The 24,516-nt window shown below is 42.7% G+C and overlaps 1 protein-coding gene across 1 annotated transcript; it reads left to right on the top strand.

Moving 5' to 3' along the window:
* Positions 1–20,964: 20,964 nt before the first annotated feature.
* Positions 20,965–23,295, top strand: LOC117460075 (golgin subfamily A member 6-like protein 22). Its single transcript, XM_034101299.2, has one exon. It carries the CDS (start codon positions 21,116–21,118, stop codon positions 23,006–23,008), a length of 1,893 nt encoding a protein of 630 aa, XP_033957190.1. The 5' UTR covers positions 20,965–21,115; the 3' UTR covers positions 23,009–23,295.
* Positions 23,296–24,516: the final 1,221 nt, after the last annotated feature.

Genomic DNA, 24,516 nt, shown 5'->3' with positions numbered 1-24,516 from the left:
GAGGAGGGAGACAGGAGAGGCTGATTCAGGAGCACAGACACACTCACAACTATAAATTAATAAACAAGTTTCAGTGTTTTTTTCATATTGGAAATGGTATGTTATTGGTTATGGCCATGATTTTATGATTATTGAAATGTATACAGTTCTGTTTAATATAGGTGTTTCCATAGATCTAGTCTCTTTATTTTCCCCTCAAAATGCACCAGATTGATGCATTTAACTCCAAAATAAAAAATAAAATCTTACCGGGGGGTGGCATGCCCCTGGACCCCCATAGAGGATTTGAGGTCGACCCCCACTAAAAATCACATGGATAGGTTCCTAAATACATTTATAAATACTTTTATTTTTTAAAATAGTAAAACATTTCCATATGTTCATGTGTGGGTAGTAGATTTAAACTATAGGGCTATCATTATGGGCCCTGCACTGAAAAAAAAGTGGAGTGACATTTACTTAGAAAAACCTTGGTAACAATATTCCACGCAGAAATTCTAAGTAAATTTAACAACCTACATTTCAAGTAAATTCTACTTACAGTTCAGAAGTGTTTCTAACTACAGGTACACAAGTAAACTTTACTGTGCATTCTGTTTTTCTTATTTGAGTGTACTCACTATTGCATAGTATTTTTTACTTAAATATACAAGTAATATTTACATAACATTTCTTCTTCTATTTAATTGTACTCACTATTGCATAGTATTTTTTACTTAAATATATAAGTAATATTTACATAATATGTATTCTACCTTTAACAGCAATACCCTGTTAAATATGGGCATAAAAAACATGAAACAATGTACTCTTTAAAACAGCAACTTTATGTTTTGAAACACTGGTAGAATTCTGAGCTAAAAAACCAAAAAATCACATTCATATCATATTCAGCACATGACTTTGCAAGAAAACTAAGTGCAATCACTCATCCCTGACATCCCTTGCTTTTAGTGTTATAGAGAATAATTACACAATATCTAGTTGTACAGTGGCCCTGAGAATTCAACGCACACAAGAAAACATACAAAACACAATCAAATGAAGAAAACATCTTCACCAATTTGACATGTGCAGCATTGAGCTGCAAATACTCAAAGCACAACAAATGAAACTGTTTCCAGGGTAACTAAAAAAGTGCTGTGTCAAGAACCCCCTCAACAAGGTTTTGAAACATTATCTTAACAATATACAAAACATGTAGTTGTACAAAGTGGGCTCAGGCAAAACATATGAAAAAGGTCACTGTTGCTAGACACCATAACTACCAAGTATTTCCTCTGAACTGCAAGTTGAAGAAACACCTTTGTATACACTTAGGCTACAAGTTTGTTGCACAATGCATGGACTTTTGGAGACATCTTCAGGACATTTAGCTCAAGAAAGAGCTTCTGAAATACTTCAAAAGTGTATTTCATCTTCGGTGGATAACTTAAGTTCATTGCATATATGAAGCCTGTGAGCAGAAGGCAAGCCTTTGACACACACATCTGCAGTCATCAAGAACCTCACTTCCCTCGATGATGATGGACACATCGGCAGGGCCTTCGTGTGCTGCACTTCCACGGAGGACAACTATTTTCATGACGTGCTCAGCATAGTCCTCTCTGACGAATTCTTTGCTCACATCCTGTCAAAACATGTGAATCGGTGATGAGATACACTATACTGTACATGTTTTATTTGAAGTGACTGAATATGCAAAAGGTCATTCATTAGGTTAAAGTGGCCATTTAATAGGGCTGAACTACCAATCAAAATGTTATCGAAACTGCAATATTGCCTACAACAATTTTCAAATCGCAGCAGGTGCGATATTTGTAAAAGGAAAAATGTAAAGAAAACCTTTTTGTTTGCTACAAATCCTCGCAAAAATCACACCATGATCATTTAAAAATGTTTCAATGAAAATGAGAATAATGATGATAATTTCCTGATATCGCAATTGCAATATCAGTTAAAATAATTGCAATTACATTTTTTTTTTATTATCGTTCAGCCCTAGTATTTAACCAACTATTGATGTTATAGTTCCTTTCCTTTTGTAGATAAAGACGGGGTAAGTTATGTAGGGAATTTGTAGTCACTTTTATTTCTTGGTTTAAAAAAGCTGCTCTGTTCCAAGCAGGAAGTAAAAGCTAGTATAGTACTGGATTCAATTTAGCGAAAATGAGGTGGGATCGGGGGTTTAAAGGCTCACATCTTCAATTCTACTGAAAACCAAATTATGAATCAGAATGTAAAAAAAGATCATTAGAGAAAGAATGAAAAAAAGAATGAATGGAATAAAGTAAAATGTTTGCTTTTATTTTAAATATATTAAATACCAATTTATTTCATCTAAATGTTAACTTAATTAAAAGGACATGCCTTTTCCACATACTGGCATGAGTCACTAACTTGTAGAGATATCCATGTACAACAATCATCAGAACATTTACCTGGTAGTCTTTGATGAGTTCCTCTGGAGACTCTCCAAGGAACTCCATCAAGCAGCGGATGATGGCATCTCGTCTATCGTCTACATGTAGCTGTTAAAACAGACAAGTACATTATTGTAGAGAGAAAGCAAAAGATGTTGCGTAATGGTCAATTGAACCTGCTACAAAATAAGGCACCAACTAGGTGCAAGGATGCAAAGCAGGATCAAGTTGTGCATACAAATGAGTTGATACACATTTAACTTAAAACATCCTATGATGTGCCAAATGAAACCCAGGGTCAGTTGGGTAGATGCCCTGCTGGCTTTGGGTCTTGGTCAGGCCGGCCAGATCATTACATTATTATTATTATTATTATTATTATCTTTTCTCAGTGAATAAGAGCCCAACATACATTGATCGATTGCAATTGTATGAATTTTACACTTTACCTGACTGAGTGAATCCAGCAGGGGTCTTATTTTTGTGCCTGCAACTCCGCCTTTTGTCCCAAAGATCTCCTGCCGTTTTGGGGTGTAAAAGTCCAGTTTGGTCAAAAAGGTTGGCTCGAGATGAATTGTTGTAATCCTTTGGAACTCCTCTTTGATCTGAAACAACAAGGTGATACAAACATTAAATGTTTAAACGAACAAGGGCAATCTGTATAAAGACAAGGGACTGAGTTGCAGCGTCCACCATTTACATGTTTTAGCCTGTAGTGCTTTAACAATCCTGTCCTTTTGTTAGATTCAAAGCTACATGTTTTGCTCACCCATCTAGTGGAATCTGAAAAAAACACAAATGAATTCAATCTTTAAACCTCTTGAAACTAAACCATGTTACAAAAACATTTATATGTCAACTTAAACTTATAACAGTACTGAGTTGATGAACTTACTCTGCATTAGCTGTCGAAGACGAAATTGCTGAATGACTCAATTTCCCTTGGTAACCTGTGAAATATATAGAAAGTACATTAGAAATGAATTATGTAAATGACAGAACTTACTGTCTTGCAATTTATTGCTTAAATATGAACACAACAATATACATTCAGAGCCATTTTTATCATGTAAAATGTTATTTAAAAAATAATTAATAGTCAACTCTAATGTCTAACACTTAATGTGGAGAAAGAGATGTCCTGTATGGGTTGATTGTGCGTTGATCTGTTGGTAATGCCTCGGGGTTCCGGTGGGCATGTAAACAAATGCATAATGCTACGCTATACTTTGCGGCCTCACCCGGTTGCATAGCGACGCTTATTGTTTAGGTATTTTAATAAGCAGGTAGTCTATCATTATCTAGAACTAGCTGGATCTGAGCGATATGGACATAAACGCGAGTGAAGTCTACTCTGACGGGAGAGAGAGATCAGCTGCTGCTGACGAGTCGACACGCAGCTCTGTATGATCACCTGCAGCGGTGAGCGGAACAAAACACACACTTCAGGTTACAATATTATACGTAGCTATTTTAATGACCTCTCAAACTACCTAAAATAGTAATATATATGTTTAATTTTACTGTCGGGTCACTCATTACTGATCCTCGAGCTGCTGATACTGGCGGGCTGTCAGAAGAGGGAGAGCGCTCCATTTATTATTCCCGTGTTATTGTACATTTCTGTTCACTTTTGAATAATGTAGTTAATCTACTATAATTAGTTTGTTTAATATCGAATCATTTCAATTTGTTTTAAAGCTCAATAAATAACAAAGAAGACCTTTGACCGGCACTCATTTTGTCTGGAAGATTTAAACTTTAACGGACATGTTGACCGGCGAAAAAATATTCTAACAGGAACTCACATACAACTTGTCACTGCATTCAAGGCTAATCAATACTCAAAGTAATAATAACGTAATAATACTTTTATCCAAAATACAACCGTTCAATACATTGACAGACCTGCCTCTACACGGGAACGTTTGCGTTTATGCACAGTACGCGTGTTCTAAAAAGTCTTCCGTTCACACGCATTTGTTTAATTTAACGTGTCTGTTCAGACGAGACCGCTCGACCCGCTGTAGTACATATGCCAGGCCTGTAAGTGGCGCTGCTGCCGCCACAAAATATACCAAAAACAGTGAAGAAGACCCGGAGCATGGTTGCCCTTCTGTTTATGCCCCGCGGTGGATTTAGCAACATGTACTAGTTCATGTAATTCTCCATGTCCACTTGTTGCTGGTGGTTGTGGTAGAGGAGCTGTAGATTGTTCACTAACATCGGTAGCACGGTCGAGCTGTACTAACATCTGTAGAATGGTCAGTAGCAGTAGCACTGACAGTAGCTCTCGTGTAAACGGAGTCTCAGCGCTCACAGCTCCTCAGATCTGTTCAGAAACTAGACAAAAGTGAAACGAGTACAAACCACAGACTTGTCAAAGCATTAATTCATGGTTTTTACTAACCGGTATCAGTATGTTGTTACGGGCCGGGACAAACCAAACTGCGCTACGTGCTGCACTGGAAAAGCGCCAACAGTGAATCCATGGAGGCAAACACACTCACCTTTTAAATCGCGCCGTTCATATGTCATTGCAAATATAATATTCCTTGACCACTTTGTCCTTCTCTAGGCTGCAGTGAAACTGACTGCATCACGTAGCGTCGCACATACTGTTGAGTATTTCTTTTGTTGAGCTGGAGCCATGAACACCCCCCTCTCCCGAAATAAAAAACTATTCAAATGTTTAAGAAGTGCGCCAGTGCCATAGTTTCCATTATAAACGGCGAATGTTGTCGGAGTCGAGAACTTTGAAGTTTCAAATAAGCCTTTACAAAAAAATATATTACATCTGATGTGTGGAACTTGCATGACACCGGGCTAAGTTTGCTAGCACGATAACGAGCTAGTTAGCCAGCTATTCTGTCGGCTAATGTTAGCTAACTTGGCCTTACATTTGTAATAACCAAATACTGACTTCAGCTGACAAGCTAATAGGAATGTAACAAGTTAACCAAGCACATAAACATACTCACATGACTCCACATCGATGAATATTCAAATGAAATGGTCGACCAAGCAGTCTTCAAGTTCCACTCAAATGTCAACCTTCTGAGTGGACTGTCCGTGCTTGACTGCGGGGACAATGTGCGCGGGAAATACTCTCCCCTGACGTCACCCACAGTTAACTCGCATTTCCCATGTACATTTCAATAGCTTTAACAGGTTGTACAGTAATACAATAATTTAGGTAATATTTACTTAGTGCTATTGTTAAAATTCACTTATGAAAATGAAGATTCAAAATTACTTAGAAACACAAGTAACACATTAAATAAAAGGAGACATTTTGAGTAAAATTACTGAAATAGTAATGTATTGTAGAATTTAAACATATAATCAAAGTAATATTTACAAAGCCAAAAAGTCCTTTTTTTCAGTGTGCCTGTACCTGTTCGCTCTGCCATCGCGTGAAGGGTCTGCTAACAAGCGACCAACAGAAAGGTTAATGTTGTTGCGTCACAGAACAGCTGTTATACCTGGGTGAAGGTTACCGTTCATTTAGCTGAAAGATACAAGTTAACGTTACTCCAGACTCATGGTTCAGTCCACCTTAAGAAATAAGACCGACCTCGGAAGCAGTTGTGTTTTAAAAAAAACCTTTGACACGAGTACACTTTTTTATTAGAATATAGTCTAAACCACAGAAATGACTCCGGAAAAGCTGCAGATAGAGCCATAAGAAATTAATGCAACTGATTTCATCCGCGCGGTTTGGCTTTATGAAGCAGGCACGCAAACGGTTACGCCATGACGCAAACAATGACACAATGACGCATTACCAGTCGGACTCTGGGCGGTGTGAAAAGAGCCAGAGCTAAACCGAAGAACCGGTTCTGAACCTGAAAAGCTCTAACACGGAGCTTGAACCGGAGTTGCGTTGGTGTGAATGAGGTATTAGCTCCGGAATCCGGTTCGTTTCAAGCACCAAATGTTTTTCCGGCCAGAGCAAAAGCACCACATACGTCACGCTTACGTCAAGGCGGGGGCAGGGGCGGGATCAACTCCTGAACAACAACAAAAAGCCGGCGTTTTATCTAGTTTGTACACAACGATGGAGAAACTTAACAAGCAGCAGTGGTCCACTGAAGAGACCAGCTACCTACTGGGAATCTGGTCTTCCGAAGAGGTACAGAGGAAGCTGGAGCACAATCGGCCATTGTTGTTGTTGTCAGCTGTGAGGGGTTTCCGCACGGTTTGGCTTTATGAAGCAGGCACGCAAACGGTTACGTCATGACGCAAACGATGACGCAATGACGCAGGTCACGCAGCACCAGTCTGGGCGGTGTAAAAAGAGCCGGAGCTAAACCGAAGAACCGGTTCTGAACCTGAAAAGCTCTAGCACGGAGCTTGAACCGGAGTTGCGTTGGTGTGAATGAGGTAAGGGAGAGCAACAGAGGAGGGATCCCTCTCCCAGGACGGACAGACGTGCAATAGATGCCGTGTGTAAAACGAAGGGATAATACATTTTACAGCATAGGTAGTCCAAATGTTAGGAAATGCATGTGTCTGTAATAAGAAGATGAATCTACGAAGATCAACTACAATCCTGTGGGCCTCAGGGAGGCAGCAAGACGAATAAGGACCTTTTTGTTGCATTAAGTTGCATAAAATCTATTCGTCTGGTGCATGTCCTTGGTTTTTAAAGCTAGCTCTGCATCATCCGCAAAACATTCAAAATGTCATTAATTACCAACCCGGTACAATAACTGAAGTTTATATAAGTAAATTATTACTTCAGTTTGAACTGTAGTCAGAAATTATTTTCCAGAAGACAAGCAGTTGCATGGTCAATCGGGGGGTCTTCCTGATTAATAAAACTACAACACAAAGGAAACTAGCAGGACAGCCAACCTCTGCCAAGACCATTTACATAAGTGAAAAATAATGAGTGTATCGGCCAAGTGATGCTGATCCGCTCCAAAAAAATATTTTTCCTTGTATCATGCTTCAGCCTTTTATGAAGTTTCATGCAAATCAGGCGAGTCGTTTTGCTGCAATCCTGCTGACAAATAAGCAAACAAACCAACTGACAGATCAGCTTTTTTACAAGCTTGCAACTCAAAGGTTGTTCTTTCAATTGGCTCATCACCAATCTATGAGCTATTAATACATTATTTATAAACCATTAATAAAAAAAAGCCATTAGTTGCGACTTGGAAAACCCCTTAAAAGCCATACCTCATTAAAGAACTGGCACAAACTAAATCAAAGCCTTTCCTGTAAAAAACAAAAAATGTTATTACATCTCAATTCACTGATGTATTTCTTTGCTGTTCAGTACTTTTCAACACAAACCACATTCCATCAGTCTTTGCTCAAATGCTGCTCTGTTGGAACAGTTCTCCATGTTGGCTTGGTTCCATTTTTCCAAAGTGATTTGATCATGATTGATGGAATATGCACTAACGGGGCACCCGCATTGCTAAGTGCTTTCAAAGGAAGTGTAGCATTCAGCTTGATTAATCTGTTTGTACGGTGCGGTTTTCCAACCAGAGAAGTGTACATTAGTCGACACATGTTGAGGCATGCATGTCTGTTTACATGAAGAGAGAATTGTAAAGACTTTTCCCGGCAAGTCTCCAAGGTTGGTGTCGGTGTAATCTTTTATATAAATGAAGTAGTCAATAGGTCTTTTGTCTTGAGGGGTATTCACTTCTGCAGAGGAGTCTATCCAGGTGCCTTCATAAGTACATGGTTATTTTATAGGCCTTGTAGGAGTTTTTAATCTGCACTGCTTTGCACAGTTTCTGTCATTGCCGTGGGCAAGAGGGAGAGAGAAGAAAAAGGGGGTAGATGCTGAGAGATGGGTTTTTCAGAGGATGCCATTGCTCAACAGCATGATTTGGACTTGCAAGTGCAGAACAATGTGGTTGACAACAATGTAAATCTGTCAGTCTGTGCTGCGGAGGTGGGCATGCTGCAACCTGAAGCCTTGAGTCAGGCTGCACAACTGCTCCTCTGTTACTTAGTACGGGAAACTGTTCAGTAAACAGTATGCACAAATGCACCCAAAGAAAAAAAGAATGGAAAAGTTGTACTTGCATTTCTAAAGTCGTGGCTCTGTCATGGATGCATAGGGCTTAGTTGTCAGGGTGTTGAGACATTTAATAAGCCATATATCTTTGTCACTTTCCGTCTCTTCATACCATCTATTTCTCGGGATGGAGCGCAGAAGCAGCTTGAGGGGGTCCAAAGGTCAGGGCCCTGGTGAGGAGGTGACTCCTCTGGAGACCGCTCAGCTCAAATTAGGCTTCAGATTGGCGTTCACGGTCAAAATAGTTAACCTCAGCTCACCTCATCGTCTCTTAAGAAAACATATGCTTTGCCTCAATGCCTCAGTCGCATTTGAACAAACTTTGTCATCCACAAAGGGGCACACATGCTGCACCATGATAACCACTGAAACATCTAAATATTCCTCGGATAAACAGTTTTTCTCAAATATTAGCACAGAGTAGAAACAGAATAACTAGGAACTCAGGAGTTGTTGGTTGTTACTAACAAGACTAAATAAAACTTCTTGGAGCAATATTGTTTACTTCGCCCATAACCTATACATTCTTGTGCTCCTGCCACTGGACAGAGAAACAATAAACAGAGTTAAATGTGGGAGCGGGGAATGGAAAACCTCACCAAGCCAAGGTCAAGTCTATAACTGCCGCCCTGCAGAGTGATTTAGGTGCTGTGGCCAGGGGGCTTGTCCAATAGCAGCCCAGCAGTGTGAGTTAGGGTGGGATGGTGGAGGTGTTGAGAGCCTTGGCGGTAATGACTTGCTGATGACATCAGGACATAGAGCAGAGTATTTTCTCTGCCCCGAGGTTAAAGGTCAGACAGCCCATTCACTGACCTTGTGATTTATTCCCTGGGCCTCCCTCGATCTATAATCACAATGAAAGCTATGTGTATGCTGGGTATGCATGACTCTGTCTGAGGTGGGCACTCAATAGAGACCCTTAATACTTTCGGTTTGTTACTTCAGCCGTTTTTAGTCCCTGCTTTATCACTGTCTGCGACAACAAGCGCTGTCAGCCAGATGACAAGCTGCTCGTCTTCAAATGGCGTGAAGAGCACCTGCTTTCCAAATGCAGTGAAAGTCTTTCAGAAACCCCTCTGTAAAGAGAGTCCATGAGGACATCCTTTATAGATAGAATCAGTGCCTTTCACAGCTTTGGATAGTGCTGCTGGTAAGAACAATAATAGCTGCTACAAAGAACACATCCTGAGAGTTGTCACTCAGAGCTGCCGCTAGTTCTTGGGAACAGTTCAGCTCTGTACAACCTGTAATGTTTAATCTGACTTCCTGCTGCTCTGACGGAGAAACTGCAGGGATCACTGCAGTCAGCGCTAATGTCTAACTCCCTCCAACAGAGAAACAGGACCAGGTTGCAAATGGTATACATTCAACAAGTAATACATCAGATCCTGGCTAATGTTTCATACTGTAAAACATGTATAAATAACATATTGTAATGGTGAGAGTAAATCTCACAAGTTTCTAACTTTTTAAGAGAGTAGCTGTCTTTCAGAAAGTCAGATGAGAATATTATGTTGCATAGCTTAGCATTAAGCGTGCAGGTAAACAGCTAGCCTGGCTTCGTCTGGTGGTTAGAGTTGCAGGTAGACATATTTGTAACCATGGACAGAGCTAAGCTAGTTGTTTACCTGTTTACAGTCTTTTGGCTAAGCTTAAAGATATGCGAGTGGCAACAAACTTCACAAATTCTAAGTCAATAAGCACATTATCAATCTTTACTTGTCATATTGTTCTGCTCTGTTGATGCTCTATTAGTGAAACCAGGCTGAAATGACAAAACATTTCATTAGAATGGATAAAGGTAGTATTTCTGGATAGATGTCTTTTTTTTCTCTATTTCAGGTGCTGGTACATGAACTGATTATAAGACATTTCATGGCTATTGTCGCTTTATTTAAGAAAGCAACATATATTTGTATATGGAAACAGTTAGATTTGTTCTAATATATAAAAAAATATTTCAATCCTTTACTACTTAAGTCTTCTGTTAGCGACACAAGGACCTACCTAATGTAATTTCTGTCTAAACTATTTACAACTGGTTTTAACATTGAGTTCCAAGTCACTGAACTAATGAACCCCTGGCTTTACAATGATGTAACTCTAACAACTCATGGTCACAACGTTAACACTAAGGAGGAATATTGAGCTGTTCTGAGACTGTTTGAAAAACAAACGAGGCTTCATCAGTGTCGGCACAGGCTGAAGTCCTGACTTGCAAAGTATGAGTCATACCTAGAATGACTGAAGTGACCTGTTCTCTGAACCAAATGAGCTGTGCAATGTGTTTGTATGTGTGTGTGTGTGTGTGTGTGTGTGTGTGTGTGTGTGTGTGTGTGTGTGAGCATAATGCTTATGTCTTGTGTGGCCATTGAACCACTGAGAGAAAGAGAGAAAGGAATGGGGAAATATAAAGAGAATCTCAAAGAGAGAGTGAAGACGTGAGAGAGAAATCTTTGTCAGGAAAAAAGTTATTTTATGTGATATAGAGGTGTTGAGTTGCATTTCTCTTTGTTTCTCCCTGGAAAAAGTCCTGTGTTATTTTTATTAGGAGTTGTGTTGCCAGTGAGGTTCGAGGGAAAGTAGACATTTTGAGTTACAACACTGCAGCGCGCCCTCTGTTTTTGCTTATTGTGCTGCTTTTTCCCAATGCAACTTTTTGGAGTTAAAACTACCAAACTCCCAGTTTCAAGCTGGAAACATCAACCCCCCCCCCCCCTTTCTCTTCAGCTGAGTTGCGGTGCTAGCTCAATCTGTAGGCATCCCAGCTATTTCAAACACTCTGGAGTACTGAGGTGGAAACATGTGAGGAATCTGGATGATTGACCCTCCACTCCCCCCTCTATCCCCTGCTCTCTGTTACCTGCTGAGGGGGAGGAGAGGACCGCAGAGGCCTGGCTTTCAGGAGGAGGTTATTATGGTGTATCAGTGACAGTGAGGAGGAAGACCCGCTGACTTACGGGGTGATGCCTCCTGAGCTAAAAGCAAAAAGGACTTTGCTGTGTGAGATGTCCTGAGTGCCCACATGATAAGAACAAGAGCTTTCTCCCAAAATACTTTGCCCTTTTCAAACACATTTCGTGTACTGCTACTACTGTTTTCTGCCCCCCCCCCATCAAACCAAACTTTCCCCTCACACTTTCTCTCAGTATCCTCTTACATCGCCACATGGCTGCAGAGACAGTACATGGTTTGAATTAGAGCCCGAGGCGTGCGTCTCCTTCTTACTTCTCTCTATATTCTACTCCACCCCCCCACCACACATAGCTTTACACATTCGTTTCGTATTTTGCACAGGATATGACTCACCCACGTTTGTTGTTTTAATTATATAGTGTCAGTTATATAATGTGAGAACAAAGGAGGGATCTCACTCGGATTTGGTATAGGGAAGCTACAATAACATATCACTGTCATTTATGATTAACAGCAGCGCCCTCAAGGAAGAAGAAAGAAGGATCTTCCAAAGTCTGCTTTTCAAAAACACTTTATAATTGTTGGTTACTTTCAAAAGAGGTGCACACCAAAACCATTGCCTATGTTATCATTTATGTAGTCCAATATATTGTGATGACTGCAGCTGCTTTAAATAGACTCTGTGAGGCATGACCCGTGATAGGAACACAGCTGCAACAGAAAAGTTAGAAACAATATAAAACCATAAAAACAAGACGTAGATAGTCTGCAGGCCTGCTTGTTGTATCACGAGTCATGTGTGCAAAATGTAATAGCAACTAATTCAGGAGTTGTTAAGAAATGTTGTTCTGGAAAACGGTGGTTGGCGTACCGACCAACAGACATAATCATTCATAGCACTATGGCCTCAAATACAATCAGCACAGCCTGTGACGAAGGTAACTTCGTCACTATGGACTGACGGCTTCGGGCCGGGTAATTTTGCACATGTGGGTTTGCACAGGACAAAATTCACTCAGCACTTTAGTGAACAGTTTTGCACTTTATTAGCGGGATTTGCACAGTACAGTTAAACATTGCCTATTTGCACATGTTATACTATTTATTGATGTAGTGTGTATTAAATGATTCAATCGTGATGTCGTCTGGCAGACGCTGGTCAGGCTCTCAGCTCCACCTGGAAAGAAAGGGGAGTTATAGCAAGAGCGCCAAAGTGTTGGTTTGTGTAGATTGACAGCGGTTGAGATTATGTGCAAAGGATATGTTTAGCGTGTAAAAGTCATGATATAAGGTGCATTAATGGTACAAGTTACTCCTATAACAGTCAACATCATAACACTCACCTCCGCCTGCTCTCCCGTCTCCGGTCCCAAGGTCCGTCATCGTAAAGGGTCCCCGGGGAAACAGCGGATCCTTTTTATTGTTACGGCTGGTGAACCAAGGGACAGGTTTGAGGAACTGTCTGAGATGATGAAAGCACTCATGCAGTCTCAGACGCAGCAGGAGACAAACTGGCAAAGGCTTCAAGCCCAGGTATCTGAGATGAGAGCGGGGCCGCCAACAGAGCAAGGCAGTGATGAGGAGTGGCCCAGAAGAAGAGGGGACTTCGGTGATGATCTGGAGCAGACGTCTTCATCCAGGCGAAGGTCGCCAAGACGTCAGAGAGAACCACCGCTTCACCGCGAGCCAAAGTTGTGGCCACTGGGGCCAGATGACGACATTGAACAGTTCCTCACCACCTTCGAACGCATGGCCCAGGTCTGTCGTTGGGACCAAGAAGAGTGGGCTGTCCGATTGGTTCCCCTGCTGACTGGTAAAGCATGCAGTGCGTACGTGCTAAAGGACATTAGAGACTCTGAGGACTACGAGCAAGTCAAAGCAGCAATCCTGGCCAAATACGAGATCACCGCTGACACCTATAGGCGGAGGTTTCGTGCCCTCGACATCCAACAGGACGAGACCCCACATGAGCTCTACGTCCGACTGAAGGACCTCTTCTGCAAGTGGGTTAGGTTTGAGATGTCCAGCATCAAAGACATTTGTGAGATACTCATCCTTGAACAGTTCCTCGGCATGGTAAACCCAGAGATGGACGTTTGGATCCGGGAACATGATCCTAAGTCTGCGGAGGAAGCGTCCCGCCTCGCTGAAGTATTTCATTCAGCAAGGAAAGAAAGCAAAAGCTTTGCGAACTGCCAGAACCGATACCCGTCGGGCAAAAGTAATGCTGATGGGGGTGAAAAGGGTAGTGGTTACACCTATGGTAGCAATAGCAGCGGCAAGCAAACCACGCCAAGTTGAATGACCTATGCTAAGAGGCAAGTTCAGCCAGAAGTAAGGTGCTGCCATTGTAATGAGTTTGGCCACACACGACCCACATGCCCAGTGGCTAGGCAGAGTAAGCCCTCTCTTCTTTGCACTGTTCCCAGACCCACCAGGCAACCAGTAGTTAGGCAGGAAAAAGCACGTATAGTTCCAGTACTCATCAATGGTCAGCGTGAGGAAGCACTGGTGGATAGTGGCAGTTTCCAGACAGATGTGAGGTCAAGTCTTGTTGGCAAGGATCAGTGGGCCCCTGATAAAGCTACCATCAGTTGCATCCACGGAGATGAAAAGCCTTACCCCACCACCGAGGTCTTTTTGACTGTCGGGGGGCAGACTTTCCTTCTTCCTGTGGCACTAGCACCCAAGCTGCCTTATTCAGTCATTTTAGGCCTGGATGTTCCAACGTTGCTAGATCTTGTGCAAGAACAGCCATCACCAAGTGCCCTATCAGTTCCTCCACCAGTCATTCCCTTAGAGTGTAGAAGTGCCCGGGAAGCCCGATCCCTTCGATGGGGAGTTCAAGGTAAACTCAGACACCCAGATTAGGATGTGTAATGTCGCCACAAGGGCGCAGATGGCAAAGGCGACCCTTGGTGAGCTACCATTTTATAATTCTGAGCTAAAGGCAGGTACAAACAAGCAGCGCCTGTCCAAAGCGCAGAAACGCAGGGACACATTTTTGGCTGCCCCTAAGGAAAGCATTGAGCTCCCTGTACCTAGTCACCCTCTAGACATTCAGTTTCCCCCCGATGTAGGTGAGCTTCAGAGGAAGGACCCTTCCCTTACCCAGTGGTTTGAGAAAGTGTCAGAGGTTGATGGTGTAAAAACAGCAGATGCAGGATTTAAGGAGGAGCAGTTTTTCCCCACGGACCTACCTGAACCAGGTCTATTGGATGTAACACATCTCCCATCGGTCCAGCAAGAGGAAATCAACGAGCTATTGGATCCAGAGCTTTTCACAGAGCAGCCTGGTTTCACCAATCTGGTCCAGCACAACATCTACCTCAAGGAGACTGCTCCCAGCCGAAAGAAAAGCTACCGTATCCCTGAGCGGTTGGTGCTGGCCCTGAAGAAGGAGATAAAGCTGATGTTAGAGCTGGGGATCATCGAAGTGTCAACCAGTGAGTGGTGCAGTCCAGTGGTGCTTGTACAAAAGAAAGATGGCTCCTTACGATTTTGCATTGACTTCAGATATCTTAACAGCATCTCAAAGTTTGACCCATACCCCATGCCAAGAATCGACGAGTTGTTAGAGAGGGTGGGACGAGCAAAGTTCATCACCACATTGGACCTCACCAAGGGGTACTGGCAGGTGGCACTGGCACCTGAGGCCAGGGGCGGACTGGGGGGAAAATGTGGCCCGGGGATTAATTGACAGACAGGCCCACTTAATGCGCGGCATGTATCGGCCGGCCGGCGACGAAAGTATGTCACTTAACAAAAAAACCCTATGCATTTTATGTTATTTTGGACAATTATTCATATAGTAATCACATTACCTGAGTTGCCTAGAGCAAAAATAGTTACAGCATATATTTAGTGATTTTAATGTTAACAGATCATTGATGCAATAACATTTTGACCCAATTTGCCTGACTTGACACATGGAATAAAACATGGGCGTAGGAAGCATCCTCAATGTGGGTGAGACAATTTAACAGGGGGTGTGGGCAGGTGGTGGACCTCACCTAGGGGGGTCCGGGGGCAAGCTCCCCTGGGAAGATTTTTTTTTAAATGTTGAAGTTAAATGCATCAATCTGGTCCATTTTGAGAGCAAAATTAGGGACTAAATCTATGGCAGTCAGTAGGGGCTTGGACTGTGAGCCGTAGGGTCGCCGGTTCAAGTCCCCGACTAGACCTATTTGGAGTGTGGACTTCTACTTGGAGAGGTCCCAGTTCACCTCCTGCCGTGGTGCCCTTGAGCAAGGCACCAGACATCCCCCTTCCCCCCTCACTCCCATTGCTCCGCGGGCGCTGTACAATAGCTGCCCACTGCTCCTAGTACTAGACTCCTGGTGCTAGGATGGGTTAAAAGCAGAGAACACATTTCACTGTGTGTGCTGTGTGCTCTGCATGTGTCACCATTAAAGAGGGTTTCATCTAGTGCTGAGTACCTGGACTCACATTCAGGTTCAGGTCCGGACTCAAGTCCAGAGGTTCAGGTTCAGGTCCGGACTTATAAGTCCGGACCTGAACCCATGGCTTGTGTCAAGTTGTATGAGTAACTAAAGTGAACTTATTGTGAGCTAATTATCAATTGAAAATTAACTCATAATAAACTCAAATTCAAACTCATCCGGTTTATTGCGCTCCCTTGCAACTTGTGTCTACATTTCTCTACAAAGTACAAATGTAAAAAAAAACACTTTTTGCCACTTAGTCTACAAATGACTTATGACCGCAACTACAGTGAACTACTACAAAGTTCAAACATGTATTTCATTTACCAAACTAAAGTAACCAAACAGTCCCTGAGCTGACTGAGCCTACATCCCTAAAACGTTGCTGAAAGGTAGAGTGTAGAGTAGACTATACGCATTACACTGTTACACACCTACTATACAGTATAGGCTACACTGTAGTGGCTGTACAGTCAGAGTTGCTTCCTTCTTCATTCTTCTTTCTTCTTCTTCTTCTTCTTCTTCTTCTTCTTCTTCTTCTTCTTCTTCTTCTTCTTCTTCCATATAAAACAGAACTGTAAACAGATTAACTTTTTCTTTCAACATTTATTTGAACAGCAAGTGGAGGCAAAAGTGACTGCACCCAAAACATTAAACCTGCTAGCTAACTAGCCTAAACTCAGTAACAGAATGTGGGCAACACGTTCTTCTCCACAGCCGCGCGACCTCTGAGTCAGACATCACTTCCCCCTTTTCTATCCTACGGGTACAGCCGTACAGCCACTCCCCCTGAACCCTGATGTAACAACATAATAAACTTTTTGGAGATGCAGCTTGGGATGTGAGGACATGGCTTAGAAAGGGCGTGTCGCCTTCTGTCCTGCCAGTGTTGGCAGGACATTAATTCAAATGTCGAACTCAGACTTCATTTTAAGGACATTTCGGCCAGGGGTGTATAGAGCTATATTTGAAACAGGAGTGTGTGCACCAGTCTGCCTTGATCTATGTATTCATGTCTGTGACTCTCACAGTATCTGCTGCCCGCAGCTGTTTTATAGAAGGAAAACCTCCTTCACTTCATGAAATCTCTGCAGCACCAGGAGGCAGCGGGAGGGTTAACTCAGCCTCTGAGAAGAGGAGCGCGCAGCGCCTTTCACGCAGCGCCTTTCACGCAGCGCCTTTCACTACCTTCAGAATCATTAGAAAGGCTAAAGAGCGGTCTGGCTGATGTGTTTTAACCACACACACACACACACACACACACACACACACACACACACACACACACACACACACACACACACACACACACACACACACACACACACACACACACACACACACACACACACACACACACACACACACACACACACACACACACACACACACACACCACACACACACACACACACCACACACACACACACACACACACACACACACACACACACACACACACCGCAGGCTTTTGTTCCTCCATGTTACGTTGTTATTGTTTCACTGAGCGGACCCGCACATTTTTTTCAAACGCTCCCCTTTTTGGTCCATCTGCGCGGTTTTGTGTGCTGTGATGAATTGGCTGTACCTTTTAGTAATGAATATTAAATGTTGTGAGGAAATCTTTCCACCAATAAGTAATCCAAAATGTATTCACTTCAGGTTTACGAAAGTAACTCTAATCAGATTACTCGTTTTTCAAATGTAACGCGAGCTGAATACAGTTACTTGATTTTTGTATTCTGATTACGTAACACCGTTACATGTATTCCGTTACAACCCAACCCTGCCCACACCCCACTAGGCTGGGCCGGAACACTTACAAATGTGGGCCAGTAGGATTTAGGAAAAAAAAAAAGATTTTTTTTTTTTGTTTATATAATATTTTTTTTTTTTTTGGCCCTCCGGCCCACACACAGCACCGGCCCACCGGGGAAACTCCCGGTATTCCCAATGGCCAGTCCGCCCCTGCCTGAGGCCAAGCTGCTGACGGCCTTTACTACCCCGTTTGGACTGTTCCAGTTCCGGGTAATGCCCTTTGGACTGCATGGTGCCCCTGTGACCTTCCAGAGGCTCATGGACCAAGTACTGCGGGAGTTTGCAACATTTTCCGCAGCTTACTTGGACGATGTTGTGATCTTCAGCCAAACCTGGGAAGAACACAGGGATCACCTACAACAGGTCCTCCATGCGATCCAAGCTGCTGGACTGACCATCAACCCCCGTAAATGCGCCTTTGCCAAGGAAGAGGCGGAGTACCTGGGCTACGTCATTGGGGGAGGTGTCATCCGCCCACAGCTGAGTAAGATCGAAGCAATTACCTCCTACCCCGTGCCAACCACAAAGAAGAAGGTAAAGTCCTTCTTGGGGTTAGTCAATTGGTATCGGAAGTTCATCCCTCAGCTGTCAGAAAGAGCAGTTGTGTTGACCAACCTCACCAAGGCCTCGGTGCCAGCCAAAGTCCGCTGGAACGAGGACTGACAGAGCTTTCAAGGACCTGAAGCAAGCCATTACCACTGAGTCAGTCCTTCACTCACCAGACTTTAATCAGCTATTCACCGTTCAGACAGATGCCTCAGGGGTAGGCCTTGGAGCGGTATTGCTGCAGTGAGTGGATGGGGAGCTGAAACCGGTGGTTTTCCTCAGTCGGAAGCTGTTGGACAGGGAGACAAGGTACTCGACCATTGAAAAGGAGTGCCTGGCGATGAAGTGGGCCATCGACTCCCTGAGGTACTACCTTCTCGGACGGCAGTTCATACTGGAGACAGACCATCATGCACTTCAATGGCTTCACAAGATGAAGGACGCAAACATGCTTATCGCGGGGTGGTACCTTGCCTTGCAGCTGTATAACTTTACGGTCAGGTACCGGCCGGGGAAGTCAAACCTGGTAGCTGACTGGTTGTCCCGAAGCCAAAACGGTTAGGACACTGTGCTTCCTGGGAAGAGGGGGAAGGAAATGTGATGAAGGTAACTTCGTCACTATGGACTGACGGCTTCGGGCCGGGTAATCTTGCACATGTGGGTTTGCACAGGACAAATGTCACTCAGCACTTTAGTGAACAGTTTTGCACTTTATTAGCGGGATTTGCACAGTACAGTTAAACATTGCCTATTTGCACATGTTATACTATTTATTGATGTAGTGTGTATTAAATGATTCAACCGTATTAAATTGTGATGTCGTCTGGCAGACGCTGGTCAGGCTCTCGGCTCCACCTGGAAAGAAAGGGGAGTTATAGCGAGAGCGCCAAAGTGTTGGTTTGTGTAGATTGACAGCGGTTGAGATTATGTGCAAAGGATATGTTTAGCGTGTAAAAGTCATGATATAAGATGCATTAATGGTACAAGTTACTCCTATAACAGTCAACATCATAACACTCACCTCCGCCTGCTCTCCCGTCTCCGGTCCCAAGGTCCGTCATCGTAAAGGGTCCCCGGGGAAACAGCGGATCCTTTTTATCGTTCCGGATGGGGTTAAAGGAGCAGGTTGGAGGCAGGGGTGATTTGTTATGTACATTTGGCTTGTTAGTTTATAACGGTTTTTCTTTGCATACAGTAATTAAATATAATGTAAGTAAAGGATGTTTGTCATTCTCCACTAAATGTTTATTGTGAATAACTACGGTCCTTATCTGAGCTGACCATCTCTGCACATGCCACCCCTTTGGGATGGTACGGTCCAATGGGTGGGGCTATAAAGGGTGGCATGTTGGGCTCATTTGAAAAAGAATAGTGTGGGAGACAGTCATTGGGGGATATTGATGTGGTCAACCATGTACAAAAGATGAATAAATACCCACACCGGGTTGTATCAAGACGTTCTGCCTCTGTCTCCTTACTTGGTCGGGCCGCTCACTTGTCAGCATCACACAGCCCCTAGTAGACCCTCCCCCACACACACAACAACACAGACTATAACACCCCTTGCTGTTAAATACCAACCAACTATGTGCAATATATATATATATATATATATCCCGTTAATAACTATGCAATATATACCTGGCTGCTAAATCCTAAGAACTGTTACAGGATGTGTATTTTGTAAATTGTGTAACTTTTTTTAATTATATTTTATACTATATCATAACTTTTTTTTTTTTTACTTTAATACTTTTTAATGCATGTAACACAAGTAACATTATGTAACATTAAGATGTCTGGCTATTTTTCTGTTGTAACAATGTAAATGTCCCCTCTGTGGGACTAATAAAGATATTCTGATTCTGAAATGTAGATATCACAGGCACTAGGTGAAATAATATAACTGAACTTATGAGGCTCATAAAACAAGGAGTGGTTTACGATATTCTATTGACATGTGAAAACACTCTTCTTCGGAAAATTCTCTTCACACTTTAAGGCCAAAGCAGCATCTCCAAGAGGAGATTTTGCTGCAAGAGTTTGTTTTCAGTCCAATATTACTATGCCATGACACATATTTTATCGTTTTAAAGAGAAGGCCTTGGATTGTTCTTGCTCTTTTCTGTCAACCTGTATCCTTGTCCAAAAAGCAACTCAAAAACAACTATTTGAATTCAGGATGCACACCTTCTTCTCTCTCCAGGATTTTTCATTTGAGTTTCTTGCTGGTTGCAAAATAATCTTCTACTGGAAGTAGAGAAGTCTATACAATAAATCCATTCTCGGTGTTTTTGAAAATGTCCACATCTTACTTTTATTAATTTCATTATTTAGCATGATTGGCTTAACTATTTTAATTGACTGACAGCCCTACTTATAATACATAATTATATTTTTGTATGAATAAAAATGTGTGCTTACAAAGAGGCTTGTGACCTTTGACTCATAAAATTAAATATTGGCATTGTGTAACTGTAAAGACCTTAAAGCACAACATTTGTTATGCTTATAAAGTCATAAAGTGGGACAAGTTAATCGCATTTTACGACAAAATCACATGTGACCTTAACGGAATCACATGTGAACTTAACGGAATCACATGTGACCCTAATGGAATCACATGTGACCTTAACAGAATCACATGTGACCCTAACATAATCACATATGACCCTAATGGAATGACATCTTCACAGTTGAAAGTAGAATCGGTGACATCATCACGTGACATCACAGGTGGCTTAGATCTTGGCATAGCAAGAGCTTTGGGTTCCAGTCAACTCATTCAGTTGTTCAGTTCAGAGTGGTGAGTGGTACATATTCAGTCAGAGCAAACAAGCTTTACAGTTTTCTAGACCAAACACGTATCACGTAAACACACAGACTTTTATCCCTACGCACAACACAAGTCCACAGACAGTGCCATGGAGGGAACAAAGTCAGACCAGAGCAACATGGAGACATCCGACAGCCAGAGCGATGAGAGTCTCCTGCAGTTTGACGCAGAGACCGTCAAACTGCTGGTGATGAGAGGAGATGAACTCCTTGATTGTGTGACAATCTGGGAGGAAAGATACGGCACTCTGGAGGAGGAGATGGAAACTAAAGAGGCTCAACACAAGCAGCAGCTGCAGGAGAACCTGGTGACCATAAACCTGCTGAAGAGAAGAGAGGAAGAACTCCTTCAGAGCCAGGACAAGTCCACCAAGGACCTGGCTGAGATACAACAGAGCTGGGAGAGTGAGAAACAAGGCATGAAGCATGTAGTGGACGAGAAGAACTACCAGGCCGCGAGAAACCACACCTTGGAGACGGAAAAACAAAAGATGGAGTTGAAATTGAAACAGGTGATGAAGCACAACACTAACCAGACCTGTAAGATCAAAGCCATGGAGAAGGAAGTCCAAAAGTTGGTGGACCGGTTGGAAAAGCAGGGAGAAAAGATCTCCGAAGAGCAACAATTGATGGAGAGCAAACTAAAAGAGGTGACTCAGGAAAAGGACGACCTGGCCAAGAAGAACCTGAGCTGTGAGACGGAGCTCAAACAGGTGGAGGCCAAACTAAAACAGGTGGAGGAGGAGAACGAGCATCTGGCAAAGAGCAACAAAAGCTGGGAGACGGATGTCAAACAGCTGAAAGAGCAGATGAGAGAGAAGGAGGACAAGTTCTCCAAAGACCTGGCAGAAGAACACCTGAGCTGCGAAACCAAGGTTCATTTCATGGAAACCAAATTTCAAGAGGAAGAGAAGAAGAAGGACAACCTGGTTCTGAAAATGCTGATCGAGAAGACAGTGGTTCAGGCAAAATTTGAAAAGGCCAAGGAATCCATCCATACCCTGATCGAGGAAAACAAGAGCTGGGAGATCGATGTGAAACAGAAGGACATGAGAGTCCAGCAGCTGGAGAACGACCTGGATGAGCAAGAGAAAAAGTTCTCTGAAGATTTGGCCGAAAAACACCAGAGCTGGGCGACTCAGCTGGAACAGGTGGAGGCTAAATGCAAACGGGTGCAGAAGCAAAAGAATCATTTGGCCAAGATCAAAAAAAGCCGGGAGACGGATGTCAAGCAGCTCGAAGACCAGATGAGAGAGAAGGAGCAACAGTTCTCCGAAGACCTGGCCGAAGAACACCTGAGCTGCGAAACCAAGGTTCATTTCATGGAAACCAAATTTCAAGAGGAAGAGAAGAAGAAGGACAACCTGGTTCTGAAAATGCTGATCGAGAAGACAGTGGTTCAGGCAAAATTTGAAAAGGCCAAGGAATCCATCCATACCCTGATCGAGGAAAACAAGAGCTGGGAGATCGATGTGAAACAGAAGGACATGAGAGTCCAGCAGCTGGAGAACGACCTGGATGAGCAAGAGAAAAAGTTCTCTGAAGATTTGGCCGAAAAACACCAGAGCTGGGCGACTCAGCTGGAACAGGTGGAGGCTAAATGCAAACGGGTGCAGAAGCAAAAGAATCATTTGGCCAAGATCAAAAAAAGCCGGGAGACGGATGTCAAGCACCTCGAAGACCAGATGAGAGAGAAGGAGCAACAGTTCTCCGAAGACCTGGCCGAAAAACACCAGAGCTGCGAAACCAAGGTTCATTTCATGGAAACCAAATTTCAAGAGGAAGAGAAGAAGATGGAGGACGAAAAGACACTTCTGGAGGACCTGTGTCTTCACATGAAGAATAAGAGCAGAGGATTCTTCGCTCACAGGAGGGCGACTGAGGAAAAGGACGTCATTTTGCAGAAAATGCTACGCAAGATGCAAGAGAAGGAGAAAGCAAAGCGGGAGAAAGAGGAGAAGGAGGAGGCTGGACGTCAGTAGCTGCCTTTTCCTCTCTTCTTTCTCTCCTCAATTTCCCCTCACCTCCTTCCTCCTACCTCACCCCTTACTGCCTTCCCCTTTTCATACTCAGGGTTTTCTCCTGGAGCTCAGGTTTTCCTACAATCTGTATAATAGATGTAAAAAAACTCACTATTAAGTCCCCCCCCCATTTCCCTCACCTCTTTCTTCCTACCTCACCCCCTCCCTTCCTTCCTTCCCATTTTCATATTTAGTGTTTTTTAGTTGTGTTTAGACTTGATTTTAAAATAAAATGTTAATTAAATGTATTATTTGTATGCCTCACTGTGTAAACATATACAGTATATATTCATTACTTTATGACATTTAGGTTACTAAAGTACCGGTATCTGTTCTATTTGTGATTTAAACAACTTTGAATTGAATAAATACAACAACAACAATAGAATACTTTGTGTACAGATTGTTCTTGGTGTTTCTACTTTTGGGTTCAATTACATTGTTTTGTTTTTGTTGTTTTTCAAAAATGTGAGGATTTCATAAGTATATTCAAAGCTCAGGGTTTAAATGTGAACGTTATTTAATGTAGTGGTTCTCAAAATTTTCAATAATGTACCCCCTTTGAAAAAGATATTCCGCCAAGTCCCCCTGATCAGCGCAAACACAATGTGTTAGGGACAACAAGCCTATAAAGAGGTCCAGCACAGCGCTGCACCATCGTGTCTGATTTATTAAAACAACAACAGTAACTGAGAAACACTTAAATGCTACATTTCAAATGTTTACAATCCGTCACTAAATTCATGGCAAACCAATTTTAACATCATGCAATAACACTAAGACGACATTAGTTGCTTTGAACTGATCTTTTTAATAAGTTGTTCTAACAACGTAGTGAAACATGGGCTTGAGTTTCACTGAGGAGCTTTGTCATTCTGACAGCGAGGCACTTGCAGCTATTACACTTTGCGTTTTGAAATATGTGTAACTCTGCTCAAACTTCCTTACTTTTCCTAAAATGTGTATATTTATTTATTTTGGGGCGTGGGGAATGAAGAGAGAAAAAGATATGAGCATGTTATGAGCATGGGATTTTGACCCCTCATATAAACATATGCATAATGCTGCGCTATACTTTTGCGGCCACACGCCGTTGCCAAGCAACGCTTATTGTTTAGGTCCTTTGATAAGCAGGCAGTCATATCATTAGCTAGAACTAGCTAGATCTGATAGATTTGGACATAAATGGACCGTTGAGCGGAGCAAAATACACTAATGCTGCGTTCACACCGGACGCGATGCGAATATTCGCTTCGCTCTAAACGCTCCTATCGCATCGCTCTAGTTTCACCGCAGCTGCCAACTGTGTTTACTCGCATCATTCAAACAAGACGCGCTGGCTCGGGAGCTACAACTACAACAAGATGAACATATTTGACCGTGATTAAATTGTAATACACGTTTCTAAATGATGCCGAAGTAACAACATACTGATACCGGTTAGTAAAAACCATGAATTAATGCTTTGA

The sequence above is a fragment of the Pseudochaenichthys georgianus genome, chromosome 15 (assembly GCF_902827115.2).
Source record: "Pseudochaenichthys georgianus chromosome 15, fPseGeo1.2, whole genome shotgun sequence".
NCBI classification, from domain to species: Eukaryota; Metazoa; Chordata; class Actinopteri; order Perciformes; family Channichthyidae; genus Pseudochaenichthys; species Pseudochaenichthys georgianus.
This window is presented reverse-complemented; position numbering and strand designations above follow the sequence as displayed.